The 18,993-nt window shown below is 65.1% G+C and overlaps 4 protein-coding genes across 6 annotated transcripts in view; 3 read left to right on the top strand and 1 right to left on the bottom strand.

Annotated features, from left to right (window-relative positions):
• The first annotated feature begins 61 nt into the window (after nucleotides 1–61).
• CHLRE_03g200991v5 (uncharacterized protein) lies at nucleotides 62–3,300 on the top strand. Its single transcript, XM_043061352.1, has 6 exons — nucleotides 62–788; nucleotides 1,077–1,172; nucleotides 1,597–1,734; nucleotides 2,002–2,097; nucleotides 2,382–2,441; nucleotides 2,687–3,300. The coding sequence occupies exons 1-6, from the start codon at nucleotides 189–191 to the stop codon at nucleotides 3,089–3,091; spliced, it is 1,395 nt and encodes a 464-aa protein (XP_042926625.1). The 5' UTR covers nucleotides 62–188; the 3' UTR covers nucleotides 3,092–3,300.
• Nucleotides 3,301–3,361: 61 nt separating this feature from the next.
• On the top strand, nucleotides 3,362–8,768 carry CHLRE_03g200879v5 (uncharacterized protein). 2 transcript variants are annotated; one of them, XM_043061350.1, is made up of 11 exons: nucleotides 3,422–3,693; nucleotides 4,181–4,200; nucleotides 4,423–4,456; nucleotides 4,629–4,734; nucleotides 4,979–5,014; nucleotides 5,374–5,472; nucleotides 5,736–5,825; nucleotides 6,138–6,156; nucleotides 6,380–6,595; nucleotides 6,818–7,044; nucleotides 7,368–8,768. In XM_043061350.1, exons 1-11 carry the CDS (start codon nucleotides 3,671–3,673, stop codon nucleotides 7,719–7,721), a joined length of 1,224 nt encoding a protein of 407 aa, XP_042926623.1. In that variant the 5' UTR covers nucleotides 3,422–3,670; the 3' UTR covers nucleotides 7,722–8,768. The 2 variants fall into 2 exon arrangements, with proteins under 2 accessions (XP_042926624.1, XP_042926623.1); XM_043061349.1 differs by lacking the exon at nucleotides 4,423–4,456 and having other exon boundaries at nucleotides 3,362–3,693.
• A 353-nt stretch (nucleotides 8,769–9,121) lies between these two features.
• Nucleotides 9,122–14,947, top strand: CHLRE_03g200767v5 (uncharacterized protein). The gene is made up of 12 exons (XM_043061346.1): nucleotides 9,122–9,946; nucleotides 10,452–10,471; nucleotides 10,632–10,680; nucleotides 10,943–11,002; nucleotides 11,189–11,224; nucleotides 11,482–11,591; nucleotides 11,794–11,848; nucleotides 12,048–12,137; nucleotides 12,407–12,425; nucleotides 12,658–12,990; nucleotides 13,246–13,481; nucleotides 13,747–14,947. Exons 1-12 carry the CDS (start codon nucleotides 9,905–9,907, stop codon nucleotides 14,014–14,016), a joined length of 1,320 nt encoding a protein of 439 aa, XP_042926622.1. The 5' UTR covers nucleotides 9,122–9,904; the 3' UTR covers nucleotides 14,017–14,947.
• Nucleotides 14,948–15,631: 684 nt separating this feature from the next.
• The window catches only part of CHLRE_03g200655v5 (uncharacterized protein), a 13,002-nt gene continuing 9,640 nt past the window's right edge, over nucleotides 15,632–18,993 (bottom strand). The window contains exons 19-24 of one of the 2 annotated variants that reach the window (XM_043061342.1): nucleotides 18,640–18,780; nucleotides 18,184–18,254; nucleotides 17,825–17,897; nucleotides 17,410–17,603; nucleotides 16,210–17,134; nucleotides 15,632–16,043 (exon numbers count right to left, since the gene is read on the bottom strand). In XM_043061342.1, the coding sequence (XP_042926620.1) occupies nucleotides 15,993–16,043; nucleotides 16,210–17,134; nucleotides 17,410–17,603; nucleotides 17,825–17,897; nucleotides 18,184–18,254; nucleotides 18,640–18,780 (1,455 nt within the window). In that variant the 3' untranslated portion in view covers nucleotides 15,632–15,992. The remainder of the gene's footprint in view (nucleotides 16,044–16,209; nucleotides 17,135–17,409; nucleotides 17,604–17,824; nucleotides 17,898–18,183; nucleotides 18,255–18,639; nucleotides 18,781–18,993) is intronic. The other variant, XM_043061343.1, reaches the window with a different exon arrangement.

Genomic DNA, 18,993 nt, shown 5'->3' with positions numbered 1-18,993 from the left:
GCACCCGCGCCTGCCCCGAACCCTGAACCGAGCACGCGTTTCGTGTTTTATACATCAGCATATAACAACTGTATTGACTGCGTGTCAATTCCTGGTCAAATCAGCCGCCACCGAAACTGCAATTCTTTCGCTCGCGGCCACTCTGCAACGTTGTACATTGACACAATCGTGAGTAGTCACTAGTAGCCATGCCAAAGCGTAAGGCCGACGCGGCTCTTAAGAAGAAGGGAGCGGAGCAGACGGAGGACGAAGCCAAGAAGCAAATTGCTGGCGGAGGCGATGAGGACGATAGCGATGACGACGATGACTACGAGGGGGAGGGCGGCAGCGATGAGGGCGACGAGGGCGAGTCAGGCGACTCTGACGACGACGAAGATGGTTCGGACGAGGACGAGCAGTCCAGCGGCGACAGCGAGGACTCGTTCCCGTCCGCCTCGTCTGACGAGGCAGAGTCGGAGGACGACGAGGACGGCGAGGCGTACAAGGAGATTGACTGCGCCTTTGAGTTCTTCGACCCGCAGGAGCGCGACTACCACGGCCTGCGCGCGCTGCTGGGCACTTACCTGGACGGCCAGCAGTACGACCTGTCCGGGCTGTGTGATGCCGTGATCCGGCAGACGGCGGTGGGCACGGTGGTGAAGAGCACGGAGGAGGACGACCCCTTCGCGGTGCTGACGGCTTTCAACACGCGCTCCGGCCGCCACGTGGGCGACACCTGGCTGGCCGAGCTCAAGGCCTACCTGGCCGGCAGCTGCCCGCAGCCCGACCTCAAGGACAAGCTGGAAAAGGTGTGTGTGAGGGGGGGGTAGATACCAGCCCAATCTAAAGGGGGGAGAGGAGGGGAGGGAGGAGGGGACAGAGGGAGAGCAGGGAGAGAGTACGGGGAGAGAGCAGGGATGGTATGGAGGGCATGGCGTGGTGTGGCGAGGCGCAGTAGCGGGGCTGCATGCTGCGTGTCAATAAAGATGCAGCGGCGGCGACCCGCCCTCCCGCCCTGCCCGCCCTCCCGCCCTGGTGCCCCCTTACTCGCTGGCGCCTCACCACCTGCCTCCTCTCCCCCTCCTGCCTGCCCCCAGGCCTGGTCCGGCCCCGGCACGGGTCTGCTGGTGAGCGAGCGGCTGATCAACTGCCCGCCGCAGCTGGCGCCGCCGCTGCTGCACTTCCTCATGGAGGTGAGGGGTGGGGGTGGGGGTGGGGCCTCTAGGCATGAGAGGTCTTAGTCCGGCTGCAGTTTTGAGCTGGCACCGCGTCACACCAGGGGGAGTCCTAGCATAGGGGGGGCGGGGGTTTACGTGCCCGAGTCCCGCCAGGTGTGGCCCATGTCAGTATGTCGGGGGCAGGGTCGAGAGAGGCGGGCAGCAGGTGTGGTGCGGTGTGTTGGGGAGTGGAGGGGCTCCCGGCAGCTGCGCAGCAGAGCCGTGTGCTGCGGCGCAGCAGCAGCGGCGGCTCACCGCTGCATCACAACAAACACACCCCTGATTCTCTTGTGCTCTATAGCACATGCACACACGCCCCATCACCCGTGCCCATCTGCCCCGCACACTCCCGCCTGCCCGCCCCTTTCTCTCTGTCTCTCTGTCCCCCCCCCCCCGTCAGGAGATTGAGGGCGCCGCCACCGACGCCGACTACCCGGAGCAGGAGCGGGCCGAGTTCGCCTTCGCCCGCTACCTGCACTTCACCCGCGTGTACTGCGACCCACAGGAGGAGGAGGAGGAGGAGGAGGAGGAGGAGGAGGTGTGTTGGGGGTGACAAACCAGGCCGGGTGGGGAGTAGTGGGGGCCATTGGGCTCCAACCCCAATAACGTAACCGAGGCCCAGGGGTCTTTGGAGGAGCAGACGTCCCGGCACGGCGCCTCACTGGTCACTGCGGTCCGCAGCTTGTGTCTCCTGCCCGCTCCAACCGGACATGCACACCGGCCCCAACCCCAGTTGCCCACCGCGTACCAATTCCTTAGCTGGTCATGAGTATACCCCCACCCCACCCCAACCGACCCCCTCCAGGCCGGTGCGGGCCCCAGCGGCTCCATGGGCCCGCCGCCGCCAAAGAAGCCCAAGACCGCAGCCGGTGGCGGCGCGGCGGCAGGCGGCAAGGGCAAGGTGGGCGCGGGAGTGGGTTGCAGTGGGGGTGGGGGTGTCTCGGCACCTTGCCCGGGTCACGTCAGGCAGCGTGCTGGTTGAGGTGATGGGCTGGGCAGGGTACGAGGGTGCCAGTCCGCGGGGCAGTTCCTCTCACTCCTCAGGCTGCCTAGGACTGGCCCCACGAGGCTTCCTTGATGCCGTGCACAGCACACTGAGCACAGCACACTCCCCGTTTCCCCCATGCCCATACCCGCGCCCGCTCGTGCCGCCCCGCCCCGCCCCACTGTGTGTCGCTGCCACAGGCCGGCCCGGCCCAGCCGGTCATTGTGTACGTGCGGCCGGAGGACGAGTACCTGCACCAGGTGGGCGCACCGGGGGGGGGGGGAGGGGACGGGGAGTGGCAGAGGCGCAGGAGGAGTGGCTGGAGGTCGCGGGGGAACGTGGTTGCGACTAGCAGGAGGCTGGCTGGATGCTCTAGCCTGTAGGTGTGGTGGAAGGGGCTGCGCACGGCTACCTCAAAAGTGCCCACCCCTGTCCCTCCTCCCCCCTCACACCTCGGCCCCCCTGCCACCAGTCAACCCACCCACCCCACCCACCCACCCGCCAGGTGTGCAGCTGGAGCTACACCTTCCCCGTCACCTCGCGCCCCGTGGCCAAGGGCGACCTGCGGCCGCTGCGCTGCGTCATGTGCGTGGAGGCGGGCCGCGTGGCGGAGGCACGTGCCATGATGGACCTGGTGGTGGGCAACCCCATGACAGACCCGGGGGCCGCGGCGGCAGCAGGCGGCAAGCAGGGGCAGGGGCAGCAGGGGGCGGCGGCGGGCAAGCAGGGCCAGCAGGGGAAGAAGCAGGAGGCGGGGGCGGCGGGCGGGAGGCAGGGGGACAAGGGCGCGGCGGCAGGAGGCAAGGGCGCGGCTGCCGGCGTCGGCAAGGCGGCGGCAGGGCAAGGCGCGGCCGGGGGGAAGGGCAAGGGCAAGGGTGCGGGCGGCAAGGCGGGAGGCAGCGGCCGGTGATAATGCGGAGTTTCGTGATGGGTGCAGTTGAGCGGCGACTTTGGTCGGCCTGCGGGTGACCCGTCACGGTGACCCGTGTGTATGGCCAGCTTGCGCCTGCCACTGACGGACTGCCGGAGGAGGCGGGCGCTCGAGGCGCAGTGTTGCGTGGGCGGGCGCCAGGTGCCATGGCTTCGTCGTGATTGCTTCAACTGTAAGCTTTAAAGTTTTTCCACGGCTCTGTGATTATCCTGAGCGCTTAAGGGGGCATGAAGGGCAACAGCAATCTAAAGAGTTTCGCATCGTCAGACATACGCAGTTCGCAGTGTCAGTCTGACAAGCGTGTATGCGATACCGTCTTTCCCTTCGCTTCTATAAACACGCTCTGTTTTATGATGAGAAATGACTAAAGCATGTCACAGGCATCAGTTATTAATGTGGCCACTGGCGTTCGCGCAAATGCGCCCTCTCGTAGATCGTGGAACGTTGCATTATGTTTTTCGTTGCTTTTAAGTGTGCTAGAAGGGCCTCGGGTCTTGGCTGCGGGCGCTGTGTCTCCAGCGTGGAATGGCACCGCTCTACCTATCCCGCCGATCCACTATGCGGTTGTTGGCGCGCACCAGGTAGCTATTAACTGCTCAGCAAGTTACATAGGGCTCTGGAGATGAGGCTGCCGCAAAAAACGAATACCATGCAATTGCTTAACATCGCGTTGCGCCATTTGTGAACGTGGGAAATAAAAGGACATGGGTTTGCGGCTTAAGTCGCAAGTTCACTCGCGGTGCCTGGGTCGCGGCGCCACGTGTCGGCAGGGTTTCCGCGCGTGCCTGGGAACTCAGGGCGCTGCGGCTGGCGCAGCATCCACCCCGACCCCTGCTGTAGGACATGCAGGTGTTGCTGCTGTTCTACACAACTGCATGTTATGCATTTCGTGCATGCACACGCGCGACACGTCCCAATCGGCAATACGGTAGAGAGTTCCGTTTGTGTTGCACAGCCCCCCACCTGCACGACGCGGTGCCATGCGTCCATGTGATTGCACCGCCCCTGCCTCCGCCCCGGCCCCCCTCATCTGCGTCCCCTGGCGCGGCTGTGGCGGCAACACTGCAGTGCGGCGCTTCAGTGCTGTGGTGAGTGCGGCCTGAGCGTGCGAGGTCCCGTGGGAAAGATGGAGGGCGCAAGGGGCGTGGTGTGGCCATTACACACAGCGCGACCCGTGCACAGCTGGCGGTGTGCCCATGTGTTTCCCCATGCTTCTGGAGTGAAAACTATGTGCAAGCGCCATCGCATGGTGTGTGTGTGTGTGTGCGTGTGTGTGTGCGTGTGCGTGTGTGCGTGTGGCTCCTTCCTAGGTCTGGCAAAGTGGCAGCCTTTTGGAAGGGACTGGTGGGGCCTATGCTGGGCTGGAGGACCAAAGCGAGCGTCGGGTACGCACGGCGCGGGGCCACAAGGTATCGTACCACTGCACAGCTCCGGGCTGGATGCACCTGATCCCACATGCCGCACGTCCGGCTGCATGACGCTCTTACCGGCCCCGCTGCTGCCGCCACCCCACCAGGACGTATGCGCGGCTGAATGACAAGTTGGCGTTCGTGGGCCACTTCCGCAACGAGCACTTCACACACACGCCCGGGAAATCAGCCCTGTGCGACAACAACCTTGAGGTGGGGGCGGGGATGGCGTTGGGGGACACAGGGGGACTGCACACGGCCACATGTGCCCATGGCCGTCTGTTTGTGGTTGCGTCGGCCCGGGAATGTCGTGGGTCCGTCTGGAGCGGGCCAGTTGTGTCACAGCGCCTGCTACTGGCAAGGCTGCTGTCCATTCCTATCCCTGCTGGCCCGGATGAAGACTTCACCTCTCCCGCCCCGCCCCCCCCCATGATCCCCCCGCCTGCTGCCGCTGCAGGAGTACCTCAACCTGGTGGCCGTGCAGCCGCGGGCGGTGGGTGGCTTGGAGGGGGGGGTATGCGGGGCGGCTGCTGCTGGTGCGGCGTGTGCGCAGCCCGTGGCCCTGTGTGTGAACGTGTGGTGGCGGCGTGTGGCGCCCTTGAGCCGTGGCGGGGGCGGGGGCGGGGGCGGGGGGGGGGGGCGGGCGTCCACTACCCGTGTCGCTGGGACAAGCATGAGGGCCTGCATGGGGGCCGGTAGCCGGATGCCGCATGCCCCCCTCGCTGAGCTTGCCGTCATACCTCCACCAGCCTCTCGAAACCCCTCCCCGCTGCCCCCCGTCTCCACTCCCTGCCTCCCCCTCCCCTCCCCCCACTTCCTTAACTGATCATGAATGTCACCCCCCACCACCAGCGCAACCGCACGGACCTGCTTGTGGGCGACTGGGGCTCCATGCACCTGCACTGCCTGTGCTGCCCCGTCAGCCTGGCGATGATCAACCCGGAGCTCAAGGTAGGCGAGGGCGAGGGAGGGTGAGAGGGAGGGCGGTGGGGGGGGGGGGGATGTCAGGAAGGCGGGACGACAGCAGGGGCAGTTGGCAGGAGGGAAGCGGCCCGACAGATCCTGTGCTGCAGCTGCTGCTGCCGGTAGTGGCGCCGGTGTTGTGGTGGCACTCGCACGGATGCTGGCCTGCTGCCACACGCACGCACTGTACTAATGGCATGTGCCGCTGGCGCCGTCACGACAACCAAGTGAACAGTACCAACCTTTTACAGGTGGTGGTTGTGCTACGGGATCCGGTGCAGCGGGTGTTGTCGGCATTCCTGTTGGCTCGGCGGCTGCGGCTGCACGTGTGGAAAGAATGGGTGAGCCATCAGCAGTGCCGGCGCGCCGTTTGAGCCCCAGCGGTTGATTAGCGCCCGCGCTCCCGTGCTGCTTGCCTTGCTGCTCTGTGTACCAGCAGTGTGTCCGGGTCCAGATCTGTGGCTCTGTGGTCCATCCAGCTCGTTGCCGCATTAGAGGGACAGCAGGGCGGGTGCCAGGAGAAAGAAAGACTCCGTGACCAGGAGCAGCTGGTTGTGTTGCGCCGTGCTGCCATCCGCTGTAGGGCATGGCTATCGTAACTAACAGTCCGTCACCTCTTGCTCGTGGCTGCTCTTTCTGTTGTACTTGTGCAGACCAGTAATTACACATTCGGTGAGTTATGCCTTGAATGTTTGTGGCTGGCGGCGGGGGGGTGTTAGCTATTACTCAGGTCAGGTCAGGAGGACGTGCCGCCTGACGCCAGCCGCAAGGGGAGGCGCTCAGCCGTTTGGGCGCCCTGCTGTGTGGCAGTGGTGCTGCACCGACACTCCTCCGCGCCAGTTTCAATGTGCATGCCTGTCCCATTCATCGCTCATAACCTCCGCACCGGATGCAGCCGGATATGTGGACAAGGAGCTCGAGTCACTCGGCGCCTGCTTCGCACGGGCGCGGCGCTTAAGCCATGATAGCAGTGGGAGTAGCAGCACTACCACCATGGGGGCCCAGCAGCCGCAGCCGCAGCCGCTGCTGGCGGAGGGTGCAGTGCCTAAGGGCTGGGGCGCAGGCATGGACCTGGGCCAGTGGATGGAGGCGCAGTGCTGGGCGCAAAGCCGTAAGTGGCGGCTGGGTGTGGTGGGCTCTAGAGGGGGTGAAGGCCGAGCCAGGGCGTCCGGCGGCCTTCCAGCTGGCCAGCGGATAGATGAGCACATGTGCCTGCCTGACCGCATGCCATCGGAGGTTAAGCGCCGGCCACTCTGCTGCCCCTCACGGACGCTCATCCCCTGCTCTTACTACCCCCCTCAACTCCCCCCCTCCCCTTCCCTCCGCGCCCCAGACCTCCTGGGCTGGTCCGCCTACGACGTCTTCCTGTCCAACTACCTCGCCCACTTCCCGCCCCGCCAGCTGCTGGTGCTGTACGCAAGCCAGCTGGCCACACAGCCCGCAGCGGCCGTGGCACAGCTGGAGGCCTTCCTGGGGGCGCCGCCCGGCAACTACAGCCGGCTGGGGGCTGCAGCAGTGCGACTGACGCCGGCGGTGATGGAGCGCGTCAGCGAGTGCAACGTGCGGGCGGGCGGGCGGGGGGGGGCGGGAATGGGCGGGTAGGGGTGCGCGCGTGTAGCTTGGGGTAGGTGTAATGCGCCGGGGGCGTGTAGCGCTGGCTGTGGCTGTGTGGTACGGTAGTGGCGGGTGCGGTTGGGGCGGCGGCCATGGCCCTGGTGGCCCACGCCGCGACTTGCGCCTGCCATACCTACCTGCTGGTGTGCCGTACCTGATGTGCCTGCCTGCCGCTCTCACTGGAACCCCGCGCTTGAACCCCTTCATTGCGCTCACACCGCCAGCTGTCCCTGGTGTGTGCCGTGCGCCGTGCGTGCGTGTTCCTACAGGGTGTCAAGTGCGTGCACACCCCGGCGGCCCACTTACTGGCAAGCCTGGCACCCGGAGAGCAGCTGCTCCCGACATGGCGAGCAGCGGGCGCAGCGGCAGGCGCAGCAGCGGGCGCAGCAGCGGGCGCAGCAGCGGGGGCAGCTGCTGGCGCAGCTGCTGGGGCGGCAGCGGTTGCAGCGGCCAACGCCACAGCGGCAGCAGCTGCTGTGGACCCCAGCAGCCCCTTTGCGCGCGCGGTGGCGGCCCTGGCCGAGTTCTATGCGCCGCACGTGGCGCGGCTGGTGCGGTGGGGCCGGGAGGGGCGCATCAGCCCGCCGCCGCAGGAGTGGAGGGAGGCGTACGGGGTGAAGTAAGGGCGGGGTGTAATGGGCAGGGTGGCCTCGTGGGGGGGGGGGGCAGGGATTTCGGGGTCGACTACTTACTGTAGTTCGACGCTGGGGAGGCAGGGGAGCAAGCAGACAAGCAAAAGAATGGGCGCAGCAGCTTTCAGGCAGGCGTGCCAACACGTAATACGGTGAAGGTGTCTCGAACTGGCTTGGTTGGGCATACAACAGAGTGCGAGGGCCAATGACTGAGCGAGTCCCGTGCGTGGGGCAGTGATCATTGAGGGGTGTGCGCATGTGATGAGGAATTGCGAATGGAGTGCTGTGTACGGTAACTGCTGGCATGTGTGTGTAGATCATCGGAATGTGCCAACGCACACAGCCGCCGTGCCCATTCAAATACACACGCCGACGGTGCTAAATGTTGGCAGCGTGTGCCACCGTTGCAAACCGACAGATTTGAGGATGCGGGTTGAGGTTTGACATGACTAGGGCGTGGGGCCACGACTAGCGGGCAGTGGTGCTTGCACGTTTGGCGATGTTGCAGAACCTTCTTGCCGGCCCCGGGCTGAAAGTAGCTTTCGTGTCATTGTTTGGGGCTGCGTCCAATGGTGGTAGCGGCCGCTGCAGCGCTGGCCCCGGCGGCGGCGGCATGCATGTGCGGAATCGGGGGAGCAGGCGGGGCAACGTGCAGCAGCAGGGGTGGAGCGTGGTGCCGCACCAAAATCAAGCCGCGCCAGCGCGTACCGTAGGCTGAGACCGGCCAGTGTCTGATTAGGGGTCTGCGCAGGGCTCCTAATGTGCGACCGCATGCTGGATGTGCTGTGCGTGGTTGTGCTTTGCTGCTGGGCCGCGCAGACACTACCTGGCTCCTGGCGGTGCTCATCAGGACTCGTCCCGGCGTTGCCCGGGAGATGAGGTACATGGGCACGCAGGGCCAGCAGTAGATCGTTCGTAGACGACCTGCAGAGGCCTGCAGCAGTGTGCGTGATGTATGATGTATGACGGGTTGCGTATGGACGATCGGGCGTATATGCTGCGCGAGGGATCATCTACGCTTATCAAACACCCCGGGCCTGGGCGTGGGCCTGAGGTCATCTACAAGATACGAGCACTGGAGTGGGTGGGTGGGTGGGTGTAGGCTTAGATATGGGCGGATTAGCCGGCCGAGGGGCGAGTGCGCAGGCCACAGACACGAGTAGTAAGAAGGGGTCCCAGCAAGCAGCAGCAAGGGTCGTCCCAGGGTGCGGTGTAGTGTACCCATCCAGCCACCCCACCGCCAGGTGTTCTTAAGCTCAGCGGGATCGTGACCGTCCAGCCGTCCTATGAGCCGCCGTGTAGGCCTTCGCAGTGCTCGTGCACTTGGCGCCCGCGCGGCGGCGGTGCACGTCCAGTCGTCAACCTTCCTGCTACCCTAGCTATCTACCGTATCCTTCATGTCGGTGCTAGACCACATCAATTGCTGCATGCAGCAAGGTGATATCAGGCCTCAGGAACGGACAGCGATTGGGCCTGTGACTCTAAGGAACAGGGGAGGACAAGGCGCCCCGTGCGCCCCAAGGCCCAAGGGAGGCGGGATGGACTGCGCCAATCTGCCTCGATCGGCCCCAATCCTGTCCCATCCATCCACCCTGCGTTTGAGCATTAACTTGCGTTATCTTCCAAGCAGAACTCTTTTGTATTTTGAAGCACACGCGCAAAGCGTCGCAGCCTCGTCCACAGGCAACCTCGTGCAGCACAGTGCAGCAGCAGTTGCAAAGCGAGCGGGTCGTGTCGTGCGACAGTAGTACAGCCTAAACGCTGCGAATTAGTGAGCACCTGGCGTACTTGATGCTTTGATGGCTGGATATAAACTCTTCGCGCAAATTAAGGTACGCGAGCATGGCCGCCGCGTCTGACAACGCGACAGTTTGCATGGGCCCCGAGAGCAGTTTCACGAACTCTCTACACCCCGTCCACTGTCACTGGAGTATTTACGACTAACAGTTACGCTCGCTGTCAACGTGAATGCTGGACAAACGCACCGCCGTGGCTGCACCTGCTGCGAGCTCGCTCGCTTTGACACCAGTACCTGCTCCTTGAGTCGTCTCTGCTTATCAAAAATGTCAAATCGATTAAGGCTGCTTTTACTGGGCCCTATCGCCCTCTGTTACCTGAATTCCCGTCGTGTGGAGGGTATTCCTGTCGAACGGGGGACGTTTGATGGCATTCGAATGTCACCACCCATTGACTTTGCTGTTCTGGGAGGAAGTAAGGTGAGCGCTGCTTTGGAGTTGCGAGGGCACCGAGAAACTCGCCGTGAGCCATCGCTGCTAGGGCTCTTCCGTGCTCATTATCTGTACTCGTTTGTTGTTATAGTTAGATGATGCCTCAGGCATCCACTGGGGTTACTACGGCGCAGCTTGGGCGGGCGTGGCGCAGTTGGGCTTCCTGGAAGCGCGCGGACTGACTGAAACGGCGCACCGTGGCGCCCTGCGTCCTATCTAGAGCCGCTGATTGCGCTGCAATATGCATTTTATGCTTGATGCGCCGATTTCTCTCAGGTTGTGGGCCGTTCGCGCCCTAGGAGGCCGCTACCGCCATTTTGGGCGTACGTTCACTCACCCTGCTGCTGCTGCGTGCGCTGCTGGTCGATGTCAACCCCGGCTATACGCCGCCTAACCGCCAGCTTGCGTGTGTGCCCTGCCGCCTTCCTCGCCCCCTGCCCATCTAATCCATTCGCTCCCCTGCCCTCCCCTCATTCTACATACCTGTGTGCAGTGTGGCACGTCGGCATTGTGGTGAGTGCCCCGCTGCTGCTGCGGGTACCGGTACATCCCGGTTCGGCTGGCCCTTACTGTTGGTGAACTTGTGGAGTGCGTGGACTGCTACGGTGGTCTGCATACGTAGAGGTTATTGCTTGGCGACGTGAATGCCGCACGCCCGCCTGCACGCACGCAGGAAGTACTCGACCACGAACCCTGCACTGGCTTGGGTGGGAGAGTTCAAGGTGAGGCGGGCGCGGGGCCGGCCATGGCCGGCGCGGGGTGGGTCTTGATTGGAATGGGCGCGTAAGGGAGGGGCAAGTAAGAGGGGGGGCAGTATTGTACGGTTCCTGTGTGTCCTTCGTGTAGTGCGTCAGCAGCCACACGCTGCCGCAAAGTGCACCGCTGCTGGCCCCGCGGTCTCTTGCCAAGTGCCACCCTCGCTCGCTCATGCTTGGCTTGCTTGCTTCCTCCTCGTTCCCCCCGCCCCGCCCTGCCTGCCCCCAGGAGAATGAGTACTGGGCCAATCAGATCGGGAAGAGCTCGCTGTGTGACAACGTCGTAGAGGTGCGTGCGTGGCTGGGGCCGGGTGGATTAGGTGGATGGGGTGCATGGATGGATGGGTAGGTGCGTGGCGGCTGAGCCTTCTCGAGCCCCCATCGCCCGCCTGCTCCATTCTGACCTCGGTCCGTCCTGCCCCGCTCGCTACACGCCCGACACAACCCCCGCACACGCCCGCACCCCACCCCGCAGGAGTACCTTACCCTGGCTGCGACTCAGCGCCGAGTGGTGAGTAGCTAGTGGACCTGCACGTACGGCTGCGCCTGCACCTCCACCTACCTGCTTGGGAGTGCGGGAAGGGGGTCGTCATGGATGGACGGACGGAGCGCGGCGCCGCAAGGGGGCTGGGGCTGGGGGGAAGACTTCCAAAGCTGCTCCGAAGTGCGTGTTCATGTGTATCTCATCGCACGTGTGTTGCGGGCACTCAACCCAACATATGCGCACACTCACGTACGCCCCACACTATCTACCTATCGGCGCTGCAGGCGCTACAGCAGCGGCCGGGTCAGGCTGTGATCGTGGGCGACTGGGCGTCCGCCAACCTGCAGTGCCTGTGCTGCGCCGTCTCCCTCAAGACCATAAACCCAGACCTCAAGTGAGCCGTGCGTTGTTGAGAGGAGGGGAGGGGAGGGCGAGGACGGGGGCAGGAGGCTGGCACTGTGGCGGGATGTATATGTAGATGTATGCGACGGCGCGTGTTCAGTGAACATAGTGAAGTATCCGCCGACCTGCCTCACACTGCTCATATGCGGTCCTTGCTGTGTGCCGCCCTGCAATCCGCCCGCACCCGGTCACAGGGTAAGGCCGAGCCCGCTAGCTGCATGGCAGCTGGACGGGGCCTGGGACTACTGGGCTGGGGCTGGCTGTCCAAGCAGGCTGGCCGCTAACGTCAAGCGGAGTGAATTGGGAGGTGGTGGCTGCTGGCTGTGATCTGTTGCCGCGTGTGTGCACACACACACACACACACACGCACGGGCGCGCATGTGTCGCCTCAAGCCCTCAACCCACACGCACTTGCCTGGTCCCCTTGACGGCCCCCCCTCTCCTGCAGCTGGTGGTGGTGCTGCGGGACCCGGTGCAGCGGGCGCTGTCCGTGTTCCTCAGCGCCAAGCGGGCGGCGGGAACCTGGTGGAACGAGTGGGTGAGTGGCGGGTCGCGTCGGGGCGGGGTGGGGGAGCTGCTATGCGTACTGCTGAGCAGGAAGCCCGGCGCGGCTGGGCTTGTGCTGCGCGTTGGGCCGATGGATGGGTGGGTGGGGAGGGTGTTGGCTGCAGCCGGCACCCAGCCACTGGAAGTGCCTATCCTGGAGCCGCTGTGCTCCTGTCACCAGGCCCCCGCCGCCTTCGGTTTCGTTATGCTGACTCGCTCTTGCGCCTCGACCCCTCCTACCGTGCACACTTCGTGATGCAGACCAAGAACCACACGCTGGGTGAGTCGCGACTGCAACTAACACCAGCGGTCGGTCGTGTCAGTTGATGCATACCGGTGCTTTGTGCAGGGCACGCGTTTGGTGGCGCTGTGGGCGCGGGGGCATCTCCCGGTTGTTGCACTGCACACACATCACTTCGTTCCAGATCTTCTTGGCTTGACACGCCCCCAAGTTGACACTAACCCTTCCGCACCCCATCCACCCTGCCTCACCCGCCGCCGGCCCCTCGCAGCCTCCTATGTGGACATGGAGCTGGCCTCGCTGCGACGCTGTGTGCAGGTGGCGCGGCGCTTCCGCACCAGCAACCAGGTGGTCGCCAACATAGCAGCCGCAGCAGCAGCGGAGCGGGCCCGGCTGCTGGCGGCGGAGGCGGCCGGCGGGGCGCAGCAGCAGCAGCAGTCCCAGCAGCAGCGGTATCAGTACCAGGAGCAGCAGGGCACTGCAACTGCTGACACTGACGGCATCTCAAGTACTAGCGGGGCGGTTTCGGACGCGGTGCCTCACGGCTGGGGCGGCGGCATGGACTTGAGCGAATGGATGGAGGCGCAGTGCTACTCACAGAGCCGTGAGTGGCGGCGGCTGTGTGTGCATGAAACTGCTTGGTGTTTGGCGTCAGGCGGGCGGGCGGGCGGGTGTGGCCGGAGGAACTGCACGCGAGGAAGAGGCTACTCCGAACCTGTGTGTCTAGTGTGTCCTGGCCGTTTGCATTGTCAAGACATAATCCCTCTTACCAGCCCTCTCCCCTCCCTCCGCCCTCCCTCCCCCCCTCGCTTACTACCCCCCTCAACTCCCCCCCCCTCTCCTCCCCTCCGCGCCCCAGACCTCCTGGGCTGGTCCGCCTACGACGTGTTCCTGTCCAACTACCTCGCCCACTTCCCGCCCCGCCAGCTGCTGGTGCTGTACGCAAGCCAGCTGGCCACGCAGCCCGCAGCGGCCGTGGCACAGCTGGAGGCCTTCCTGGGGGTGCCGCCCGGCAACTACAGCCGTCTGGGGGCTGCAGCAGCTGTAGCAGCCGGCACAGCGGCACAGGGCAGCAGCAGCATGCGAGACTGCCTGGTGAGCTGGGGCGGGGCGTGGATATAGGCGGGGGCTCGCAGGCGCTGCCAGGAAGGAATGACGGCGAGGCCAGAGTTAGCCGGTTGGGGCGGGGTCTGGGTTGGGTGGAGCTGGGGTTGGGTGTGTGGAGCCCCGCCTCTCGCTTGCATGCGTGTGCACGCGTGGCAGTAGATAGCTGATGCGGCTCCAGAACACAACGGCTTGCGTCCTATGCCGAGCCGCTCCGGTCCTGACACTGCTGTGGAACTGACGCTGCTGCTTGCAGGGCTGGCACTGCGCCCTCAAAAGCGAGCCGAAGCCGACGGCCGACGGCTTCTCTGAAACCGGCAGCAGCGCCATCACTGCCGCCAGCAGCACCACCGGGGGCCGCAGTGCCGCCTCCAGCAGCCCCTTTGCGCGCGCGGTGGCGGCCCTGGCTGAGTTCTATGCGCCGCACGTGGCGCGGCTGGTGCGGTGGGGCCGGGAGGGGCGCATCAGCCCACCGCCGCAGGAGTGGAGGGAGGCGTACGGCCTAGACCGCCACCGCCACCGGTAGCGACACGGCAGGTGGCGGTAGGTGCATGGCGACACGGACACCGCCGCCGCCACCACCCACCAGTGTGGTGATGAGCAGCCAGCTGTCGGACCTGGGCGCCTGCCGGTGTGCGACTACGCGGTGCGTCCCACTGCTGGCAGTTTGGAGCACTGGCTGTTGGTTACGTCTGGCGCTGTGGCCGGCCAGGCGAGCTGTTGCACATGCATGATTCGCTGCCTGCGCCCCATGCATGCCCCACACACGTGATGATGCCACACACGTGATGAAAGCATCACACACACACACACGTGGTGATGCTGGCAGTCAGGATCCCAGCAGAAATAAGCAAGCATAGGGCGTAAGCGCGGTGCATAATGTAGTGCAAAGTGGCGACAAGCATTGGGAGCTTCCCATTGAGCACATGGGGGAGGTAGGAACATGCTGTGTTACGTAGATAACAGCCGCGACTAACGCGGGTGCACACAGCATGGTGTTGGACAGGTTTATTTCCAAGCTTTAGGATTACAGGCTGCGGCGTGGGCGTCTTGTCCGGCGTCCCACGCATGCGGTAGAAGGATGGAAACACATGTGTGCCTCTGTGTCTTGCCTTGGTCAGAGTGTTTGCATTTTGTACTGCAACGTCGTGTATGCGGCGGTAGTGCGGAGGAGTATTCGGTTGGTCGGACGCAGCTTGTACATGGGTGGTAGTTGTGCAGCAGGTGCATCACGCAGCGGTGCATCCGCCCCCCCCCAGCAGGTGTGCAGGTCTGTTTGCAGCTTGATGGGGGCAACGCATGGATGGGCTTCGACGTGTGCGTATGTGTGTGCGTGTGTATGTTAGTACATGAAACGAAAGCCTGTGTGTGTTAAAGAGCACAAGGAAAACATTACGCGTAGGACAGTGTATGCGATGCAGAATTACGGCCGCGGATTACCTTCAGAGTATATATATGTGTGTGTGTGTGTGTGTGTGTGTGTGTGTGTGTGTGTGTGTGTGTGTGTGTGTGTGTGTGTGTGTGTGTGTGTGTGTGTGTGTGTGTGTGTGCTGACGTCATGCGTCTTGGGCCGCCGTCGTGGCTCTGGTCATCAGAGCTGGCAACTGCAGCATGTGTGTGCAAGCACGTGCGTGGGGCGGGCAAGCAAGGCAAACACATGCAAAGCCGATGGGGGTGGCCGTTTGCATGACTGTCGTCGCCTTACATGGGTGCGTGGGTGCAGCCCGAGTGCGCAATATGCATGCGTAAGTGTTCCATTAGGACCGCGTGTGTGAGACTGTGAGACTGTGCGCAACCTGGCTGCGTTTGCATGTGTGTGTGTGTGTGTGTGTGTGTGTGTGTGTGTGTGTGTGTGTGTGTGTGTGCGTGTGTGTGTGTGTGTGTGTGTGCGCGAACCAAAGTAACCGATGAGCTTGTGGAGAGAGAGGCGGGTCCGGAGCCGTGCTTGCGGGCGCGGCATGCCTCGTGCAACGCGACGTGTGGGCGCTGTGTGAGTGATTGTGTCAAAGCGCAGCAAAGGTTGGGCGTGCGGATTCGGGCGCTGATGACCTGACGTATGGGCGGTTGAACTGATCAGTGGCAGTGCTGCGCAAACACGCGCACGAAGCGGGGTCAACGGACGACAGCGGAGGCAAACCGGCAGCTCTTGCGAATGAGTACACTCTTTTCATGTTCAATTGTTGAAACCGCAACCGGTGACTGCAACGTATTAATGAGTAGGCGACACATGCACATCGGCCTAGGTCGGTGCTGCTGCCCCCCCCGCCGTACGGGTGAGGCGGAACGCGACTGCAACACCTGCTGGTGTCAACCCAAGCTCTGGTATCAACCCCTCTACACGGTGGCAAAGCCCCGGAGTTTCCCACATCTGAGGACGAGGGCAGTGGCACACACCACCCCTGCCCCGGCCGCGTCAGACCGCCTCTCATGCTCCCACACGCGCCCATCCATGCGGCTCAGCTGCCTTCCAGTGGGGACTTGTGCGGGACAGCTCAACGCCCCTCAGCGCCGTGACGCGGCCGGACGCGGCAGCGGGCAGCAGAGCGCGCCGGCCTGCGGGCGGACAGGGAGAGGGGGAGGTGCGTGTGGGCGCACGGGCAGCAGCAGACCTGCAGAGCTGACCTCCAGAGGCAACATGCAAGCCACATGCATTCACCCTCCGACCTGCACGCGGTACGGAAAGCATCACGCACGCCCGCGGGTCAGTGCTCGCACCCACCTGCAAGTGTGCGACGTAGCGGCGGTGTGCCCTGCGGCGGGGGCCGCCGCCTTGCCGGCCCGCCTGCTGCTCCTCCTCCGCCTCCACCTCCGCCTCCGCCTCCACCTCCGCCTCCGCCTCCACCTCCACCTCCAGCCCAGCCGCCGGCAGCCGCACCTGCAGCACCAGTGTGCGGACCTCCCCGGGCGACACGTCCTCAAGCCGCCCGAACGCCACCAGCTCGCGAACCGGCGGCGGGTCGTCGTCGACGCCATCGACCTGACCATCGAGCTCGTCCCCTCCACCGCCGTCCGAGTGGGAGCCCGCTCCGGCAGCGGAGGCGCTGCCACGTGCCCCACTCCCGCCCCTCGCCCCCCGCCCCTGCTGCCCCTGCTGCGCCTGTGGCCGCTGTTGCCCCTGTGGCCGCTCCAGTCTGTCCGCCATGATGCGGTGGTAGGCGGCGGTGTGTGCCGCCAGCGTGTCAGGGTGGCCGTACCGCTCCCCGCCCCACTCGGCGAACTCCCCACCCTCCTCCTCTTCCTCCGACTCCTCCTCCCCGTCCTGCGGCCCGTCCCTCTGGCCCTGCTCCTGCTGCCGCTGCGCCCGCCACGGCTGCTGCTGCTGAAGAACCTCGGCGCACGGCCGACACCCGCTATGCGCCCGCCCCGCACCCGGCTCCCCCCCGGATGCGGCGGCCGCAGCAACACCACCCACTCCCGCAGCCGCCAGCACCCGTCCTCCTGCGCCACCGCTGGCCCCCCCACCACCGGCATCACCCGAGTCACTCCGGGCGCCGCCGCCGCCGCTGCCGCTGCCGCCGCCGGCCCCTGTGCGTGTGCCGCCTGCCGCCGGTGCGGCCCCGGGCGGCTGCGGGCTGCGGCGCAGGCTGAGCAGCACGGCGTGGCCGGAGGCGCGGCGGCCGGCGTTCACCACGTCTACCTCCACACTGGGGCACGGGGGAGGGAGGTAGGGAGGGAGGGAGGGAGGGTGAGTGGGGGGGGGGGGGCTTCGGGAGGCGGTAAAGCAGGAGCATGTGCGTGTACGTGCGTGTTTGCGTGTGCGTACAAGTGCGTGTGTGCGTGTAAGTGCGTGTGCGTTCAGGAGGAGGGGGTGGGCGGGGCAGCAACGTGGAGGAAACAGCACGGACCAGTTGGACAAGGTCGGGGTAGGTCGGGCTGGTTCGGAGCAGCGCCCGCCCTGTTTGGCACACCCGACACGCACCGGAAGCACAGCTCCTCCTCGCCGCCGCCGCCGCCGGCTCCTCTGGGCGCCGCCTGCCGCCGCCGCCGCCCCTCAGCCGCCGTACCTGCGCCGGTGTCGCCCCTGGTGCGGCAGTCCCAGGGGCTGGCGCGCATGTCGGTGGTGTGGAAGTGTGTGTACGACAGACCGAAGCCAAAGGGGAACAGCACGGGGACCTGTGGTCCAGGGGGCGGGGAGATACGGGGGGAAGAGGGAGGGGGAGAGGCGGACAGGTGGATGCGGCAGGGGCTATGCAGGGAGCAAATGCCGACAACACACAAACACACACTTACATACACACACATGCACCCATACCTTTGGCAGACCCTACACCCTGCCCCCATCTCCCCCCTGAAGCTCCCCCCCTCCCCTACCTCCTCCCCCTCCTCCCCCCCACCTGCAGGTATCTGTATGTGCGGCCGGGCCAGGCCCTCATGGCCATGGAGGTGGGGTCGGACAGATGCGTGTACCTGGGCAGGGGGTGGGTGTGGGAGAGGGGTGGGATAGGGGGCGAGGGGGTGGGGTGGGGTGAGATGGGGGGTGAGAGGGGGTCCCGGCCCCGTGGAAGGGGTCCCGACCTCTGCAGGCCTCCAGGTGCACAACCAGTGGGAGGAGGGGAGGTTTAGGTGGTCGGGGCAAACCACTCCTTAACACCAAGATGCACAGGTGGCGTAAGCCGTACCACATTCCATCCACCCACCCCGCCCTTCCCGCCCCAGTCCCCCCCCCTCAGTCCCTACCACCCCCCAGTTGTACAGCCAGGTGGCGGGCAGGCGGCCACTGGGGGAGGAGGTGCCCAGCAGCACACTGGCCAGCGGGTAACCCCCCTGGGGGGGGAACGAGAGAGGGCCCCTGTGTGTGTGTGTGTGTGTGTGTGTGTGTGCGTGTGTGTGTGTGTATATATGTGTGCATCGGGTATGGGTTGGGTTGGGAAAGGCTCCGATGGCGGCTATGCTGGCGACCGCAGGGGGTTACCGCACCCCAGGTGTGAAGGCCACGGGTACACCAGACCCCGGCATGGTCCCGAAAGCGGTTGGGAGGGGTTTTTCCGCCCCCCCCCCCCCCACTCCCCTCAGGCCCCTGCTGCGGGCCCCCTGTCCCCTGTGTCTACAATCCCCCTGCCTATGTTCCGCTGGTTTTCGTTGGGTTTGGTTCAGTTTGGGCTGGTATTCACAAGCCCCCCCCCCCACACACACGCATGCACACACCTACCTGCTGCCCCCCGTACGGCGCCGCTAGCACCGCCGCCACCCCCTGCAGCCCCAGCAGCGGGCTCAGGTCCAGCGGCCCCCCCGCCACCGCCACCACCACCACCGGCACACCCGAGCGAGCCACCGCCCGCACCAGCTCCTCCTGCAGGGGGGGTGGCGGAAGGCCTGCGGGCACATGACATGCGCGTGCGTGTCCCCTTATGTCACCTGAAGAGTATCGCGTGATACTAGGGAAACGCCTAAAGGTACACCTACACACGTCCGCGCGCGCAGCTACCCCGCTCCCCCGGCCGCACGTCGGCCCTTCAAAATTGTGATTCATGCACTCCGTCTCTCAAAGACGGCTTCCGTCCTT

This window comes from Chlamydomonas reinhardtii, chromosome 3 (genome assembly GCF_000002595.2).
Source record: "Chlamydomonas reinhardtii strain CC-503 cw92 mt+ chromosome 3, whole genome shotgun sequence".
Taxonomy (NCBI): domain Eukaryota; kingdom Viridiplantae; phylum Chlorophyta; class Chlorophyceae; order Chlamydomonadales; family Chlamydomonadaceae; genus Chlamydomonas; species Chlamydomonas reinhardtii.
Note: the sequence above shows the minus strand (reverse complement) of the source record. Positions and strands in the feature narration are given on the sequence as shown.

Bases quoted from the DNA above. Each gene is read 5' to 3' on its own strand.
- CHLRE_03g200991v5 (XM_043061352.1), top strand. From the start codon at position 189: ATGCCAAAGCGTAAGGCCGACGCGGCTCTTAAGAAGAAGGGAGCGGAG. The intron at 1,173-1,596 runs GTGAGGGGTGGG...CCCCCCCGTCAG, and splicing joins TGCTGCACTTCCTCATGGAG to GAGATTGAGGGCGCCGCCAC. The intron at 2,098-2,381 runs GTGGGCGCGGGA...TCGCTGCCACAG, and splicing joins CGGCAGGCGGCAAGGGCAAG to GCCGGCCCGGCCCAGCCGGT.
- CHLRE_03g200879v5 (XM_043061349.1), top strand. From the start codon at position 3,484: ATGTCACAGGCATCAGTTATTAATGTGGCCACTGGCGTTCGCGCAAAT. The intron at 5,015-5,373 runs GTGGGTGGCTTG...CCCCACCACCAG, and splicing joins TGGCCGTGCAGCCGCGGGCG to CGCAACCGCACGGACCTGCT. The intron at 6,596-6,817 runs GTAAGTGGCGGC...TCCGCGCCCCAG, and splicing joins GCAGTGCTGGGCGCAAAGCC to ACCTCCTGGGCTGGTCCGCC.
- CHLRE_03g200767v5 (XM_043061346.1), top strand. From the start codon at position 9,905: ATGTCACCACCCATTGACTTTGCTGTTCTGGGAGGAAGTAAG. The intron at 10,472-10,631 runs GTGAGTGCCCCG...GCACGCACGCAG, and splicing joins TGTGGCACGTCGGCATTGTG to GAAGTACTCGACCACGAACC. The intron at 11,225-11,481 runs GTGAGTAGCTAG...TCGGCGCTGCAG, and splicing joins CTGCGACTCAGCGCCGAGTG to GCGCTACAGCAGCGGCCGGG.